Source organism: Xenopus laevis, chromosome 3S, assembly GCF_017654675.1.
Source record: "Xenopus laevis strain J_2021 chromosome 3S, Xenopus_laevis_v10.1, whole genome shotgun sequence".
NCBI lineage: Eukaryota > Metazoa > Chordata > Amphibia > Anura > Pipidae > Xenopus > Xenopus laevis.
In genome coordinates, this window is record NC_054376.1 from 2,198,353 (window position 1) to 2,214,810 (window position 16,458).

Sequence of the window (16,458 nt, forward strand, 5' to 3'; positions counted from 1 at the left end):
GGGGCTGTTCCTGCTGAATTGTGCTTAGTACAGGGAATACCTATGCTGCCATAGTTTTATGGGATCTCTCTGTACAGACTATGAGCAAATATAGGGGCTGTTCCTGCTGAATTGTGCTTAGTACAGGGAATACCTATGCTGCCATAGTTTTATGGGATCTCTCTGTACAGACTATGAGCAAACTTAGGGGACTGTTCCTGCTGAATTGTGCTTAGTACAGGGAATACCTATGCTGCCATAGTTTTATGGGATCTCTCTGTACAGACTATGAGCAAACTTAGGGGCTGTTCCTGCTGAATTGTGCTTAGTACAGGGAATACCTATGCTGCCATAGTTTTATGGGATCTCTCTGTACAGACTATGAGCAAATTTAGGGGCTGTTCCTGCTGAATTGTGCTTAGTACAGGGAATACCTATGCTGCCATAGTTTTATGGGATCTCTCTGTACAGACTATGAGCAAATTTAGGGGCTGTTCCTGCTGAATTGTGCTTAGTACAGGGAATACCTATGCTGCCATAGTTTTATGGGATCTCTCTGTACAGACTATGAATATACTTAGGGACTGTTCCTGCTGAATTGTGCTTAGTACAGGGAATACCTATGCTGCCATAGTTTTATGGGATCTCTCTGTACAGACTATGAGCAAATTTAGGGGCTGTTCCTGCTGAATTGTGCTTAGTACAGGGAATACCTATGCTGCCATAGTTTTATGGGATCTCTCTGTACAGACTATGAGCAAACTTAGGGGACTGTTCCTGCTGAATTGTGCTTAGTACAGGGAATACCTATGCTGCCATAGTTTTATGGGATCTCTCTGTACAGACTATGAGCAAACTTAGGGGCTGTTCCTGCTGAATTGTGCTTAGTACAGGGAATACCTATGCTGCCATAGTTTTATGGGATCTCTCTGTACAGACTATGAGCAAATTTAGGGGCTGTTCCTGCTGAATTGTGCTTAGTACAGGGAATACCTATGCTGCCATAGTTTTATGGGATCTCTCTGTACAGACTATGAGCAAATATAGGGGCTGTTCCTGCTGAATTGTGCTTAGTACAGGGAATACCTATGCTGCCATAGTTTTATGGGATCTCTCTGTACAGACTATGAGCAAACTTAGGGGTTGTTCCTGCTGAATTGTGCTTAGTACAGGGAATACCTATGCTGCCATAGTTTTATGGGATCTCTCTGTACAGACTATGAGCAAACTTAGGGGTTGTTCCTGCTGAATTGTGCTTAGTACAGGGAATACCTATGCTGCCATAGTTTTATGGGATCTCTCTGTACAGACTATGAGCAAACTTAGGGGCTGTTCCTGCTGAATTGTGCTTAGTACAGGGAATACCTATGCTGCCATAGTTTTATGGGATCTCTCTGTACAGACTATGAGCAAACTTAGGGGCTGTTCCTGCTGAATTGTGCTTAGTACAGGGAATACCTATGCTGCTATAGTTTTATGGGATCTATCTGTACAGACTATGAGCAAACTTAGGGACTGTTCCTGCTGAATTGTGCTTAGTACAGGGAATACCTATGCTGCTATAGTTTTATGGGATCTCTCTGTACAGACTATGAGCAAACTTAGGGGTTGTTCCTGCTGAATTGTGCTTAGTACAGGGAATACCTATGCTGCCATAGTTTTATGGGATCTCTCTGTACAGACTATGAGCAAACTTAGGGGCTGTTCCTGCTGAATTGTGCTTAGTACAGGGGAATACCTATGCTGTTATAGTTTTATGGGATCTCTCTGTACAGACTATGAGCAAACTTAGGGACTGTTCCTGCTGAATTGTGCTTAGTACAGGGAATACCTATGTACCATAGTTTTATGGGATCTCTCTGTACAGACTATGAGCAAACTTAGGGACTGTTCCTGCTGAATTGTGCTTAGTACAGGGAATACCTATGTACCATAGTTTTATGGGATCTCTCTGTACAGACTATGAGCAAACTTAGGGACTGTTCCTGCTGAATTGTGCTTAGTACAGGGAATACCTATGCTACCATAGTTTTATAGGATCTCTCTGTACAGACTATGAGCAAACTTAGGGACTGTTCCTGCTGAATTGTAAAGGGACAGTAGAGGAGGCTGTGGAAGATGATAAAGATGCCCTTGAACATTTATTACGTTGAGTTTGTGTTGTTCCTACTTGAATGGATCAGAACGGGGAAACACAATGTTCCGAATAATAAATGTCACTGGATATTTCTGTTTTCAGAAAATATAAAAACACCCCATAGCGGCTGCGAGTTTATTGTCTGCGCCCGGCGAACCGTGAAAAGAGAAATGATTGTGGCCGGAGGCTCGGAACCAGAACGTCACCTCCTAAAATACGGTGTAGCGATGAGAAGGAAAGATACGGCCTGTAACTGGCCCAATAACTCCATCAGCAAATACAATGTCAGATCAGCTGGAGGATAACGGGAGTCCAACTCCCTGCTGCCCTATAATAGCAAAAACTTTGAAGATTTTTGTTTTCCAAGCAGAGTGACTGGGATAAGAAAACTCAGCAAGACAGAGGAACTGGATGTATTTATTTATAACGAACTGCCCGGCACTAATTAGAATAGAATAATTATTTACGGGCTCCCCCGGTGCTGATTCTGCCGGGACCGGTTCTACCTGCGCTTGTGTCTCAGGAACAGTCCGTACAGGAGCCGCAGAGTCGCTTTTAGATCCCCATTCACTATATCTGTTAATAGACATCGAAATAGGGGTCAGTTGCCTCATTAGACCAACCGATTCGGCAGCTTATTGGCCCCTGTGTTCAAGTATTACATGTAAAGGACCCCCAAAGTCACCTGCAGGGTTAATAGGATTCTCTATGATCCCTCCTTCCAAAAGAAGATCCAGTGCCAGCGAGACGTTATGAACCTGTTGGAAGAAACAGAAATCCAGAACTTGGGGAGCAGCAGATCTGCCTAATGTGGAGGGGTTCAGGTTTATTTGCAATGGTCTTGAACCCCAATGTTTCTATATATCTGTAACCTTGTTATGAGCTAAGGGGGCCCAGTCTGAAGGTCAGTTAGGGGGAGATTTGGGGTGAGTGTTTATTTGTACCCTGGGTACCCCTGGAACTATAGCAGGGTGACACCCCAATGTTTCTATATATCTGTAACCTTGTTATGAGCTAAGGGGGCCCAGTCTGAAGGTCAGTTATGGGTAGATTTGAGGTGAGTGCTTATTTGTGCCCTGGGTACCCCTGGAACTATAGCAGGGTGAGACCCCAATGTTTCTATATATCTGTAACCTTGTTATGAGCTAAGGGGGCCCAGTCTGAAGGTCAGTTAGGGGGAGATTTGGGGTGAGTGTTTATTTGTACCCTGGGTACCCCTGGAACTATAGCAGGGTGACACCCCAATGTTTCTATATATCTGTAACCTTATCAGCTAAGGGGGCCCAGCCTGAAGGTCAGTTAGGGGGAGATTTGGGGTGAGTATTTATTTGTACCCTGGGTACCCCTGGAACTATAGCAGGGTGACACCCCAATGTTTCTATATATCTGTAACCTTGTTATGAGCTAAGGGAGCCCAGTCTGAAGGCCAGTTAGGGGGAGATTTGGGGTGAGTGCTTATTTGTACCCTGGGTACCCCTGGAACTATAGCAGGGTGACACCCCAATGTTTCTATATATCTGTAACCTTGTTATGAGCTAAGGGGGCCCAGTCTGAAGGTCAGTTAAGGGGAGATTTGGGGTGAGTGCTTATTTGTACCCTGGGTACCCCTGGAACTATAGCAGGGTGACACCCCAATGTTTCTATATATCTGTAACCTTGTTATGAGCTAAGGGGGCCCAGTCTGAAGGTCAGTTAGGGGGAGATTTGGGGTGAGTGCTTATTTGTACCCTGGGTACCCCTGGAACTATAGCAGGGTGACACCCCAATGTTTCTATATATCTGTAACCTTGTTATGAGCTAAGGGAGCCCAGTCTGAAGGTCAGTTAGGGGGAGATTTGGGGTGAGTGTTTATTTGTGCCCTGGGTACCCCTGGAAGTACAGTAATATTGGGGTACTATTGCACGAAGCAGTTGTACGGCAGCAGTGGGAATAACATGACTGGGGGGGGATGTATTTAAATGACACTTTTCAGAGTCTGATAAAAGATTCATGAGATTCTGAAACAAGTGACTGATTCTCGGGCCGGGAATGTTCACAAGGAAACATATTATTTCTGCCGTCTGTCAGATGAAAACACTGGTGTTGTTCTGCCTAATCCCCAACATCTGTCTGTTTGTCTGTCAGGGACGCGGCAGGAAGAAAAAGCTCTGAATAAACTGTCAGCTTCTCTGACTCGCTGCTCACGGAGGGTCAAACCCTATTGACAGTTGTTACCTTGTCTTCCTGGGTGCCGGGAGTCAGGAAAAAGGAGCTGAGATTCATGAAATAGCCTTCCAGTTGCCCGATGAGGAGCAGGAGGATTACGCCATCAGCAAACTGCAATAGAAAGGGGTGATACAGACTAAATGAAAACACAAGAGAGGTTATTACTTGCTCTGCTTTAGCTTAGCCTCCTTATCTCTCCCTCTCCAGGCATCTCATGAGACTCTGACCTGAGAGTATATCTAGAATCCCTGCCGTAAAGCAAGACAGAGCTGCTGTGCAATGGAAACGTCACTGGCTGGGCTTTCAGGATTGTTCAGCACATTAATGCCTCCCAGTCCGACTTGTCTGATACATTAATCATAACACACATGATATATTTATGCTCCTTTAGGGCCGGCGCTTGCTACAAACACCACCGAGATGTTATGGCCTACATTCCGACAGGGAACATTATCCGGGGAAATCTCAAGGTTGTTTAAAGCTGTAACTAATGGGAAGCCGCTCGCTCCTAATTCCACTGAATTATTCTTCCTATTGTCATGGAGTCGCACTCCCAATCAGTGAATCCAATCTCCCCCTAGTTCTTACCCAAATACACAAGTCTCTGTACTTCTTCCTCCTGGGCTGTTCTCTTTCCTATGGACAGGCTGAACTTTGGCTCCACCTCCTGTCCATGGGAAAGAGAGCAGCCCAAGAGCAAGACATACAGAGACTTCTGTATCTGGGGAACGTTTTGATTCACTTACCTAAGAGGGGGATCCTGTCTGAGTACGGGAAAGGTCAGAGGCCACAAGTAAAGGGAATAAAGGAATTTGGGGGGCTGACTGAATTCACTTATCTAGGTGCAGGTTCCTAGTGGGGCAAGTAGGCCAGGAGTGCCTTTACCCTTTCTTTGCCAGCTGCTTAGGAGGAGAAACCGAATAACTGCCGGCGTGGTAGACTGTGCCACCCAAGGAAGGAAAGCAGTTTAGGCTGCAGCAGGTTCTACCCAGAACCCCAGAGTGATCCCCCCTATGTACCTGGCTCTCCAGCTCCGTCACCGTCAGGCTCAGGTTTACCAAGTGTTTGTTCACAAAATTTATGATCGCCTGAAACATCAGAAATAAAGATAATTTAGCAATGACATAACTGTGATGTTATTATCAGAGATTGTAGATTGTAAGCTCTGCAGGTCAGGAACTTCATCCTCTGAGCATTGCGCAACAGTAAAGCTCTTATGGCTGATAATTTGTGGATATATAGAGGTAGGGTGAGGGGGTCCATCGATGAGATCTTGGGGCCACAGGCGGATGGTGTATCTACAGCGCCCCCTACAGTCACATCACTGAACTCAACATCTTCCCCTTTTGCCCTGTGATATCTCCATAATAATCATAGGAAAAGAGGCAGCATCCCATAATGCAACTGGGGCCCCTAATCTAGGGCTGTGAGGGATAACTACTGACAGTTATTTTATTAATACCCCATTACCTTCTTTACATCTTCCACTTTTTCGGGATTCTGTTCAAACAGGTGATCGAACGCGTCGGGCTCTGCGTAGAAACAAAACATGAGAGTCACCCGTTTGCACCCATGGAAGAGCGGTCACATGCTGACATATACTTAACGTATTCCTCTAGGGTCCCCCATTAGTACTCACAGGGCCCCTAATTATTAACCTATTGGTTACCAGAGCCCTTCTAACAAGTACAATGGGGCCTTGATAAGAAATATACTCCAGTAGCTCCCGGATGGGTGCAAAACCTTCATGCCACATGTCTGCTATTATAGATTATATTTTTGAGAAGAAGTCTGTAACACAATAGGGGAGCTATGGGAAATGTTCACCCAGGTTCTGACAATCCAGGGGAACAATGGAGTTCAACACTGAAACTGCAGCATGAATTAGTAACAAAGTACAAGGGAAATAATTATACCTCCTCCTCCTAAAACTCCAGCCGAGACAGAGGCAAAGGGAAACTAAAACGAGGTACAGCAGCCCTTTAGCCACTTGTCGTCCCCACTTCATTCCTGGTATAATTGTACATTTTCTTTGCACTCGCACTATTCCGAGAAAGCAGCCGGGAGTCATAAAAAAAAACATGATTTCACCTACTTGATTTGGCATCTCCGTCCCTGAAGAAATCCACGGGAAGAGATTCACAGGCAGAGACGGTTTTAATGAAGAGGTAAAAAAACAGAGAGGTAAACAAATAAATCACTGCGAACCGGGGCCCCTGACACCGGCCCCTAAGAACATAAGCTCTGTAACCTTTACACAGCGAAGACTGTAAGCTCCTCTCCCAATCTAGGATCCACTGGAGATAAAGCCAGCAAATACTGTTTCATATGTCACCAAGTCTGTCATGGCATGTCTTAGGGAGTTAGCAGCCAGAATCAGCAGTGCAGAGACTATAAACAGCCAGATACACAGAACTATAAACCCAGTGAGAATGAGGAATGAATGGATATTGGGAAGTTGTATCAGGAGTCAGAGGCAGCAGTGCAGAGAAGAGAAAGGGACAGACACAATGACAGTTACACAGAACTATAAACCCAGTGAGAATGAGGAATGAATGGATATTGGGAAGTTGTATCAGGAGTCAGAAGCAGCAGTGCAGAGAAAGGGACAGACACAATGACAGTTACACAGAACTATAAACCCAGTGAGAATGAGGAATGAATGGATATTGGGAAGTTGTATCAGGAGTCAGAAGCAGCAGTGCAGAGAAGAGAAAGGGACAGACACAATGACAGTTACACAGAACTATAAACCCAGTGAGAATGAGGAATGAATGGATATTGGGAAGTTGTATCAGGAGTCAGAAGCAGCAGTGCAGAGAAGAGAAAGGGACAGACACAATGACAGTTACACAGAACTATAAACCCAGTGAGAATGAGGAATGAATGGATATTGGGAAGTTGTATCAGGAGTCAGAAGCAGCAGTGCAGAGAAGAGAAAGGGACAGACACAATGACAGTTACACAGAACTATAAACCCAGTGAGAATGAGGAATGAATGGATATTGGGAAGTTGTATCAGGAGTCAGAAGCAGCAGTGCAGAGAAGAGAAAGGGACAGACACAATGACAGTTACACAGAACTATAAACCCAGTGAGAATGAGGAATGAATGGATATTGGGAAGTTGTATCAGGAGTCAGAGGCAGCAGTGCAGAGAAGAGAAAGGGACAGACACAATGACAGTTACACAGAACTATAAACCCAGTGAGAATGAGGAATGAATGGATATTGGGAAGTTGTACCAGGAGTCAGAAGCAGCAGTGCAGAGAATGAAGAATGAATGGATATTGGGAAGTTACATTTACATCATTAGGCAAAAACAGTTTGGGGTGAAGTTCCCCTTTAATGCCATTAGGCGTAAAGTTTCCATGTAAAAATAATGGAGCTCATCTCACCTGCTGCCAGTAATATATTCAATAACGTTCTCCGTTTTAATTCCACTTCGGTTCGGCTGTTACAATAAGGAGAAGACCATTAAATCATTTGCTTGGGACGAGGGAGGGAAATGTCAGACATAATTGGCGCTGGGGAGTCGTATCTCCATGGTTCTAAGCATTTAGTGTCACCTCCATGTTACTTGCTAATGGTCGGGATAAAATCAGGTTGGGAATCAGGTCTCCCCCAAAAATCTAAGGCTCTGAGTGCATCAGACAATTTCCCAGAAGATGAAAACAGAACTACAAGACTAAGTGTCAGTACACGAGGCCAAGCCAATGCTATGTGCTCAAACAAATCAACATGCAACAGGTCAGAAGAGAAGTAAAGGAATACACATGGCCAAGTTGACTCAAGCTTGGACCCTTTGCAGAAGATGGAAGAGTACACAAGTCCAAGACAAGACCATACACAAAATAATAAAATACCGAGACAAGACCAAGTGTGACAGTAGACAAGACTGACCCAAGCTTGGGTTCAAAAGCACCCAAAGCAAGACAAGACAAACTGCACAAAGGTGGAAGAGTTTGCAAGTCTGAGACAAGACCACATGTAACAGTAGACAAGACTGACCCAAGCTTTGGTGCTAAAACACCCAAACCAAGACAAGACAAACTGCAAAAGAGTGGAAGAGTTTACAAGACCTTGACAAGACCACATACAATAGTATATAGTATGCTCGACCTAGACAAGACTGACCCAAGTTTGGGTTCAAAAGCACCCAAACCATGACCAGATGGACTGCAAAAGAATGGAAGGGGTTACAAGACCAAATACAATAGTATATAATAGTATGCAAGACCAAGTGCAACAGTAGACAAGGCTGAACCAAGCTTGGGTTTAAAAGCATAAAGACAAAGACAAGACAGACTGCACAAGGGTAGAAGAGTTTACAAGACTGAGACAAGACAGTAGATATGACTGACCCAAGCTTTGGTGCTAAAACACTCAAACCAAGAAAATACGGACTGCCAAAGAGTGGAAGAGTTTACAAGACCAAGACAAGACCACATACAATAATATATAAGAAAATGCAAGACCAAGACAAAGCCAAGTGCAACTGTAGACAAGGCTGACCCAAGCTTTTGGATTCAAAAGCACCCAAACCAAGACAAGGACAACTGCAAAAAAACACATACAAGTATACAAGAGTTCACAAGACTGAGATAAGACCGAGACAAGACCAAGTGCAACAGTAGACAAGCTTGAGTACAAGAGCACTCTGGTTGAAAGAACATACAATAGTGCACAAACCAAGCAAAGTATTACACAAGGCCAAGTGCAACAAGACTGACCCAAGCTTGGGGTGCAAAAGCAATCCAGGAGAAAGTGTACACAAGACCAACATTGAACAAACCCAAGGAGAAGATGACACAAGACCAAGTGCATTAAAGGCAAGAAAGGAACAAGTGCGAGAGTAAAGAAGACTGAATGAACACGTCAGTCTAAAGTTGGCCATTCGTACATAGATCCACTCATCAGGGAAGGTCACCAGGTGAGCAGATCTTCACCCAGTTTGGTCACCCTCAGGACAACAATCATATGAGCTGGTGCAGCCCTCACCCAAGGGTGATGTTGATGTTGAAACCCTTTTGATAGATATCTGGAGAGTTTATGGCGTTGTCACTCCATGGTCAATAAGCTACTGATCCAGTCTGGAGGGGCAGAGTCAGCAGCTAACTGGTTAATACAGTAAGACAGTATCAGAACCAAAGGAGAACAGAACCTAAAACCAACAACATCCACAACAATTTGGTACAAGAACTGGGTCTGAAATCATTTACCTGTTTCCCTACATTAATCTGAGACGGTATTTTAGCTGCTCCCAACCTGCCCCTGTCACTCTCTGTTACTCTCCCCGGCCCAATTCAACAGGACAAGTTCTTTCCTTTCACCTTTGTTTTGCATTTTAAGGAAAGAGGTGCCGCCGGGAATATTATTTGTAAGAAATAACCCCAAACTCATCCTGCCTTGTGTGTCACAGATGCCAGGACTCGTTAGATCTTGCCCAGAGCTAAAAGCCAAACAGTTCATGTCCAAACCCATAACTCGCCCTGTTCTGTTGAAAAGGAGAAATTGAATTGATAAAATTCCATCCCGACTCCAAACAGCACTTTCCCCCCGTCCCTGTCATGGCCTTGTGACCAATAAGATCACTTGCCTTGTGTTCCAAACATCTATGTTTTCGTTGGTTCCTGCTAAAAGCACTAAAAGCACAAGAGATTCATAAGACCATTCAATGGGCAATTATTGGGAAGGTTCTTTCCCAGAATTCCTGTGTAATAGAGCCCCCCCCCATGCTAAGTAAATTGGAACAATGCACCACACCACATGGAGTCAATCCCACTCATTATCGTTCCTCTGTTGGGTTGCAGCTCCCAAAGGATCAATAGGATTGGGGTACAAACCTTCTATACAAGACTAAAGTATATGAATTCCAGATCCCACCTCCACTCTGATCACTTCTACTCCCACGTTGGCCGGAAGCTCCAAGTCCGGTCGGAAGTGCTGAGCGAGGGCCACAATGAGGTGCAACGTGCACAGTAGGTCCTTGTTGTGGATCTCTGGGTGGGACACAGACATAAAGTGAACCCTCCTCACTTAATTATACTTTGATGTTACCCCCCACCCTGCGCTCCTGTTGTCCTCCAGTCATGTAACCCCAGAAATCTCCTAAAAATGTGATTATTGATTAAGGGAGCAATGGCAGGACTGTTACATTAGGGGACACTTGATTATATTATGGGGCATCCATGGAGACTGGGGGAAATGGAGATTACACCATCAACATAGGAAGGGGTTCTTTACTGTAAGGACAGTCAGGTTATGTGATTCCCTACCAAGAGAGGGGGAATGAGTGATTCATTGGTGGGGAGGAAAGGAGATCTCACCATCAGCATAGGAAGGGGTTCTTTACTGTAAGGACAGTCAGGTTATGGGATTCCCTACCAAGAGAGGGGGGAATGAGTGATTCATTGGTGGGGAGGAAAGGAGATTTCACCATCAGCATAGGAAGGGGTTCTTTACTGTAAGGACAGTCAGGTTATGGGATTCCCTACCAAGAGAGGGGAATGAGTGATTCATTGGTGGGGAGGAATGGAGATCTCACCATCAGCATAGGAAGGGGTTCTTTACTGTAAGGACAGTCAGGTTATGGAATTCCCTACCAAGAGAGGGGGAATGAGTGATTCATTGGTGGGGAGGAAAGGAGATTTCACCATCAGCATATGAATTCTTTACTTTTTAAGGGCAGTCAGGTTATGGGATTCCCTGGAAAGTGATTCAGTATTGGGGAGCAAGGCCAGAAGTAGGGGTGGAGAGAATAAGTATGTGCCTAGGCCACTGGGGGTTGCAATTTGGTTTGACTTACTGCTGGTTCCAGAAAGTGAGAGCTTGTGGTAAGCAGTGTGAGCAAGGCAGGGGGGCAAGAGGAAGTTCGTTGTTGGAGGAAAGAAAAAGTGTATTGAAAACAAACTCCATTTTGCTCGGTTAAGTCAGGGACCCTTGCAATATTGGGGTGCCTCTCTTGCTTCAACCCTGAGTCCTAAGCAACGTGTTACTAGTGTAGGGTGTGAGTAGATTATGAGTAGGGTGTGAGTAGGGTGCGAGTACACAGCAAATATTTGTGCTTTTTATACCCAAAGCTGCAGGAATGTATGACACGTCTGTCTGCAGAAATTAATTTGCTCTGAAAAGCTCATAAATAAGTTAAGAGAGAAAGCTAAAATATGAGCTAATAAGGATTGTGCAGACTTTCACCCCCAGCTGAAATACTTGGAGAATCTCATAATGCAAAGCCAATCGGCAGACCTCCGCACCCAGACACATGAGACGCCACCGATCCGTGTTTGTTTGGCCACAGACATGATATATATTTATATATTTTTCCTTTTCTTTCACAAGATTTCTGGGTTTTACATTTACTCTGGGCTGACGTGAAGACTGCCTGGTTGTCAGGGAAACTACAATCACCTCCAGCTCAAATGTATAATATTCTGTACTCAAGCAATGCCACCGACACAACTTTGCTGGTCCCAGTGAGACATCTGTTGATCTGAAATCTACTTTAATTTCCCACAGCTGCTAATCCCCTCTTTTTTCCCCTAATTTTGAATTTTATTGAATTAATGTCCAAGGGGGAATCTTCTATTTTTCTGACATTTGGAACAAGAGAAGGTCATGAGACGTGTTCATAATTTACATTTATTTCAAACAAGGGAAGGAGAATGAAGATAGAACTCCTCTTGTAAAACATTCCCTGAGGGAATCTCACCTAGAATTTCTGCAAAATAATAAATGAACTCCAGAACTTTGATAAGTGGTCAAAACTGTCTCTTAATCTAATAATGTCAACTTGGGTTGGTGGAACCAGAAATAAGATCTAGTAATGTCAACTTGGGTTTTGTGGAACCAGAAATAAGATCTACTGCTGTCAACTTGGGTTTAGTGGAACCATAAATAAGATCTAGCAATGTCAACTTGGATTGGTGGAACCATAAATAAGATCTTGTAATGTCTATCTGGGTTGGTGGAACCAGAAATAAGATCTAGTTATGTCAACTTGGGTTTAGTGGAACTATAAATAAGATCTAACAATGTCAACTTGGGTTTAGTGGAACCATAAATAAGATCTTGTAATGTCTATTTGGGTTAGTGGAACCATAAATAAGATCTAGTGCTATCAACTTGGGTTTAGTGGAACCATATATAAGATCTAGCAATGTCAGCTTGGATTGGTGGAACCAGAAATAAGATCTTGTAATGTCTATCTGGGTTGGTGGAACCAGAAATAAGATCTAGTAATGTCAACTTGGGTTTAGTGGAACCAGAAATAAGATCTAACAATGTCAACTTGGGTTTAGTGGAACCATAAATAAGATCTTGTAATATCTATTTGGGTTAGTGGAACCAGAAATAAGATCTAGTCATGTCAACTTGGGTTTAGTAGAACCAGAAATAAGATCTTGTAATGTCTATCTTGGTTGGTGGAACCAGAAATAAGATCTAGTAATGTCAACTTGGGTTTAGTGGAACTATAAATAAGATCTAACAATGTCAACTTGGGTTTAGTGGAACATAAATAAGATCTAGTAATGTCAACTTGGGTTTAGTGGAACCAGAAATAAGATCTACTAATGTCAACTTGGGTTTCGTGGAACCAGAAATCAGATCTAGCAATGACATGGGGGCTGGTGGGACAATAAACCATATGCTGTAAGAGGAACAAGGTTGGGTGATACAGGAAATCAGAAATTCTATAAGAGGAACAGGAGTTGGTGGATCCAGAAATCAGATCCTGCAAGAGGAACTTGGGGGAAACCATCCCACAATACACGCAGAATTGGACATGCCAAAAAAAAGGGAGACCCATGCAGTTGTTATCTGCAATACTCACCATTTATGCTCCATTTCAGGTCAGTCTCCTGCAGCTGCAGACTCTGGGATATGGCCTCCATAATGATTCCCAACTTGCGCTTCTGGCTGTTGGCTGACAGTGCAATTTCCTCCACTTCCAGTTTCATTCCCGCAATTGTTTCTAAGGAGGATAAAACATGTGGATCCCAGAGCCACTTTGGAAAGCTACACCTTCTTACTGTATTGTCTGAGGGCAACAACATTGCTCCTCCCATCCATATTTGTAATTACAAATATTGTGTAATATTGTGCCAACCCTCCTGCCCAAGAGGAACTGGGGGTTGTGGGGTTACAGGGCGAACACCCCATGAATTTGTCTCAGTCTATGATAAGAAGGAGCATAAAGGACTCACTGAGCAGATGATGAAGAACGAGCCCATCATACAGGTCCTCCTCAATGCTCTTCACCACAATGTGCTCCTCTTTCAGTTCGGTGTTAATCCAATCAATCAGGAACTGGAAATGGAGACAATAAAGCCAGTGTCAGACTGGGTCTCCTGGGACCTACCAGAGAACCTACCACCCTGGCCCAATCTTGCAGCAACTGGTTGTAGATACATGGTGGTAGGTTTGTATGTAGACCCTTGGTGGCAATACATTATAGAAGGATGGGCTGGTGGGAACTGTCCACTGATTAAGCCTTTGTTCATTTTGATTGGTCCTTATCCCATGAACTAAGTCACTTTATCTCACTGTATCTCCAGCACCCATAATTGCATTGCACCCAGCACAGGGTGCCCGGCACCTTAGACTTATATAGCAGCAAGTCAGAAGGATAATAGGAAGGGAAATTCTCTGAATACATTTGATTCTCTCCAGTAGAACGTGCCCTGTGCCATTTAGTCCCCGCGCTGATTAAGTTTCGTTGCTGCTTCGACTAATGACTTGCAAATGAGCCCTCGGCCAGTTCAGCCGAAAATACTTTTATGTATTTAATGAGATGGGGAAATGGGATTGTGCAGGGGTCGCACGTGGATCAGGGGTGAAGTTTGCTCACAATGGAGAGGCATCTGGGATTTAACCATTTCCACCAGGCTACTGGGACATAAACTGATATACAGGTATAGGATCTGTTATCCGGAAACCCATTATCCAGAAAGCTCCGAATTACGGAAAGGCTGTCTCCCATTGATTCCGTTTTATCCAAATAATCCAAATTTTTAAAAAAGATTTCCTGTCTAATAATAAAACAGTCGCTTGTACTTGATCCCAACTAAGATATAATGAATCCATATTGGAAGCAAAACCAGCCTATTGGCTTTATTTGATCTTTACATGATTTTCTCGTAGGCTTGGGGCAGGAAGATCCGAATTATGGAAAGATCCATTATCCAGAAAACCCAAGGTCCCAAGCATTCTGGATAACAGGTCCCATACCTGTATAATACCCCCTGCACCAATTATGGTGTGTTGTTGGACTACAATTCCCAGCATCCCCTGAAAAATTAACTGTCAGTCTATTTTGCATTACATTTAGGATTCTTGGTTGTTAAGCCCAGTCTGCCCAGTTATATCCTTTATCCAACACCAACTCCTGCTCCCCCTGCTCCACCTGCCCCTGATCAAAACCAACCAGCCCCCTTATATACCAAGCCCCGCCTATTCACCCACCATAATTAAATGTGATCCTAATTTCCCAGAAGCACTTGGTACTCAATAGTAACTGCTGCCTGACATCCAGAATCATGTTGGTACAGGCAGGGCTTATACACAAACATATTTATTTATATAGAGTGAAATATATTCATTTCCGTACCGTCTGCAGCTCTAGGAATCTGGGGTCATTTTTCGCATTCGACTGTATATACTTCTTTATTTCTCCTACAACATTAATCAGGAGTTTAGTCAATAACATCAGATATTATAAGGGATAATGTACCCCCTACTGTAAATGATAAGGATATTAGAAGTCACTGAGGGGTTGTTCTGTGACCATATAAAGGCACAAGGCTGCAGGCTGAGTTATACAGGGAACTCTGAGTATCACTCATGTATTATAAGGGATAATGTACCCCCTACTGTAAATGATAAGGATATTAGAAGTCACTGAGGGGTTGTTCTGTGACCATATAAAGGCACAAGGCTGCAGGCTGAGTTATACAGGGAACTCTGAGTATCACTCATGTATTATAAGGGATAATGTACCCCCTACTGTAAATGATAAGGATATTAGAAGTCACTGAGGGGTTGTTCTGTGACCATATAAAGGCACAAGGCTGCAGGCTGAGTTATACAGGGAACTCTGAGTATCACTCATGTATTATAAGGGATAATGTACCCCCTACTGTAAATGATAAGGATATTAGAAGTCACTGAGGGGTTGTTCTGTGACCATATAAAGGCACAAGGCTGCAGGCTGAGTTATACAGGGAACTCTGAGTATCACTCATGTATTATAAGGGATAATGTACCCCCTACTGTAAATGATAAGGATGTTACAAGTGAATGCATTTGCTATCGTCCCCATACCTGGAGTATCAGAGCTATCGAAGACGCTGAGTTGGGCATCGGCGGATGGTAGAAGTGACTCCATTTTTACACTGTGGGGATATTAAAAAAAAGACTTTTCTGAATGATTCCATTCTGTATAATATTCCGTTGCTCCGGGGGGGCAGGTAATTCTGTGACACATTTGTTCTGTGGCCCCAGAAGTCAAAGGGCCGATTCCCTGTGCAGCTCCAGGTAACTCCATATAATTCTCATTCTCTATGCCGAGCTGCCATAAGAAATCTCAGGGCCCCATCCATATAAATGTGCTGGGGGTGCACTGATTATCCACCAATACTCCATAGTAACAATGTAATTATCAGGCTTCTCATATTAAATCACTATTAACATTTATAGACCTGCACATCTGTCAGGGCTGGAGTTAGTGAAACGGGGCCCCTGGCTACTCAGGCCCCAGTTCATGTAGGTCCTCTCGAAACTGCCCTAAAACAGGTGTTAAACCCCAAACTGCCCCATTGCCCCCCCAGTACCTGCGCCGGCCCAGTCCTCTCGCTTTTACAAGTGACGTGAGTTCTGCCCCTCACTTCCTTATCCGCTCCCCAAATTCTAAGAGCTTTGACTCGCCGCTTCCCTCGTGGTTACAACACAATTTAGAAAAAATACTTCCCCTTCTTCTTTGTGATGTAATAACAGGAGGTGGTTCCCTCATAGCGACAAACCAATGGTTTCCTATTCAGCAGGACTTTGTTTCTTCAAAAAGATTATTTTATATATATAATTATTTCTACTTCCATGGCCCATATAAAAGCTGTATAACTCAGCCTTGTGCCTTTATTTG

At 43.8% G+C, this 16,458-nt stretch overlaps 1 protein-coding gene across 2 annotated transcripts; it reads right to left on the reverse strand.

Moving 5' to 3' along the window:
- Positions 1–2,513: 2,513 nt before the first annotated feature.
- On the reverse strand, positions 2,514–16,193 carry parvg.S (parvin gamma S homeolog). Of its 2 annotated transcripts, NM_001097729.1 has the most exon segments (13): positions 2,514–2,692; positions 2,802–2,874; positions 4,331–4,432; positions 5,341–5,409; positions 5,792–5,853; positions 6,417–6,436; positions 7,718–7,773; positions 10,206–10,321; positions 13,153–13,293; positions 13,526–13,628; positions 14,929–14,993; positions 15,642–15,712; positions 16,151–16,193. In NM_001097729.1, coding segments are annotated over 12 exon segments (945 nt in total). In that variant the 5' UTR covers positions 15,706–15,712; positions 16,151–16,193; the 3' UTR covers positions 2,514–2,618.
- Between the last annotated feature and the right edge of the window lie 265 nt (positions 16,194–16,458).

Excerpts from the sequence above, each read along its gene's own strand:
- parvg.S (XM_041587436.1), bottom strand. The coding sequence starts at position 15,705 with ATGGAGTCACTTCTACCATCCGCCGATGCCCAACTCAGCGTCTTCGAT. Across the intron at positions 13,294-13,525 it reads CGTTCTTCATCATCTGCTCA|AAACAATTGCGGGAATGAAA; the intron begins GTGAGTCCTTTA and ends TATCCTCCTTAG. Across the intron at positions 6,437-7,717 it reads GAATATATTACTGGCAGCAG|GGACGGAGATGCCAAATCAA; the intron begins GTGAGATGAGCT and ends GGATTTCTTCAG.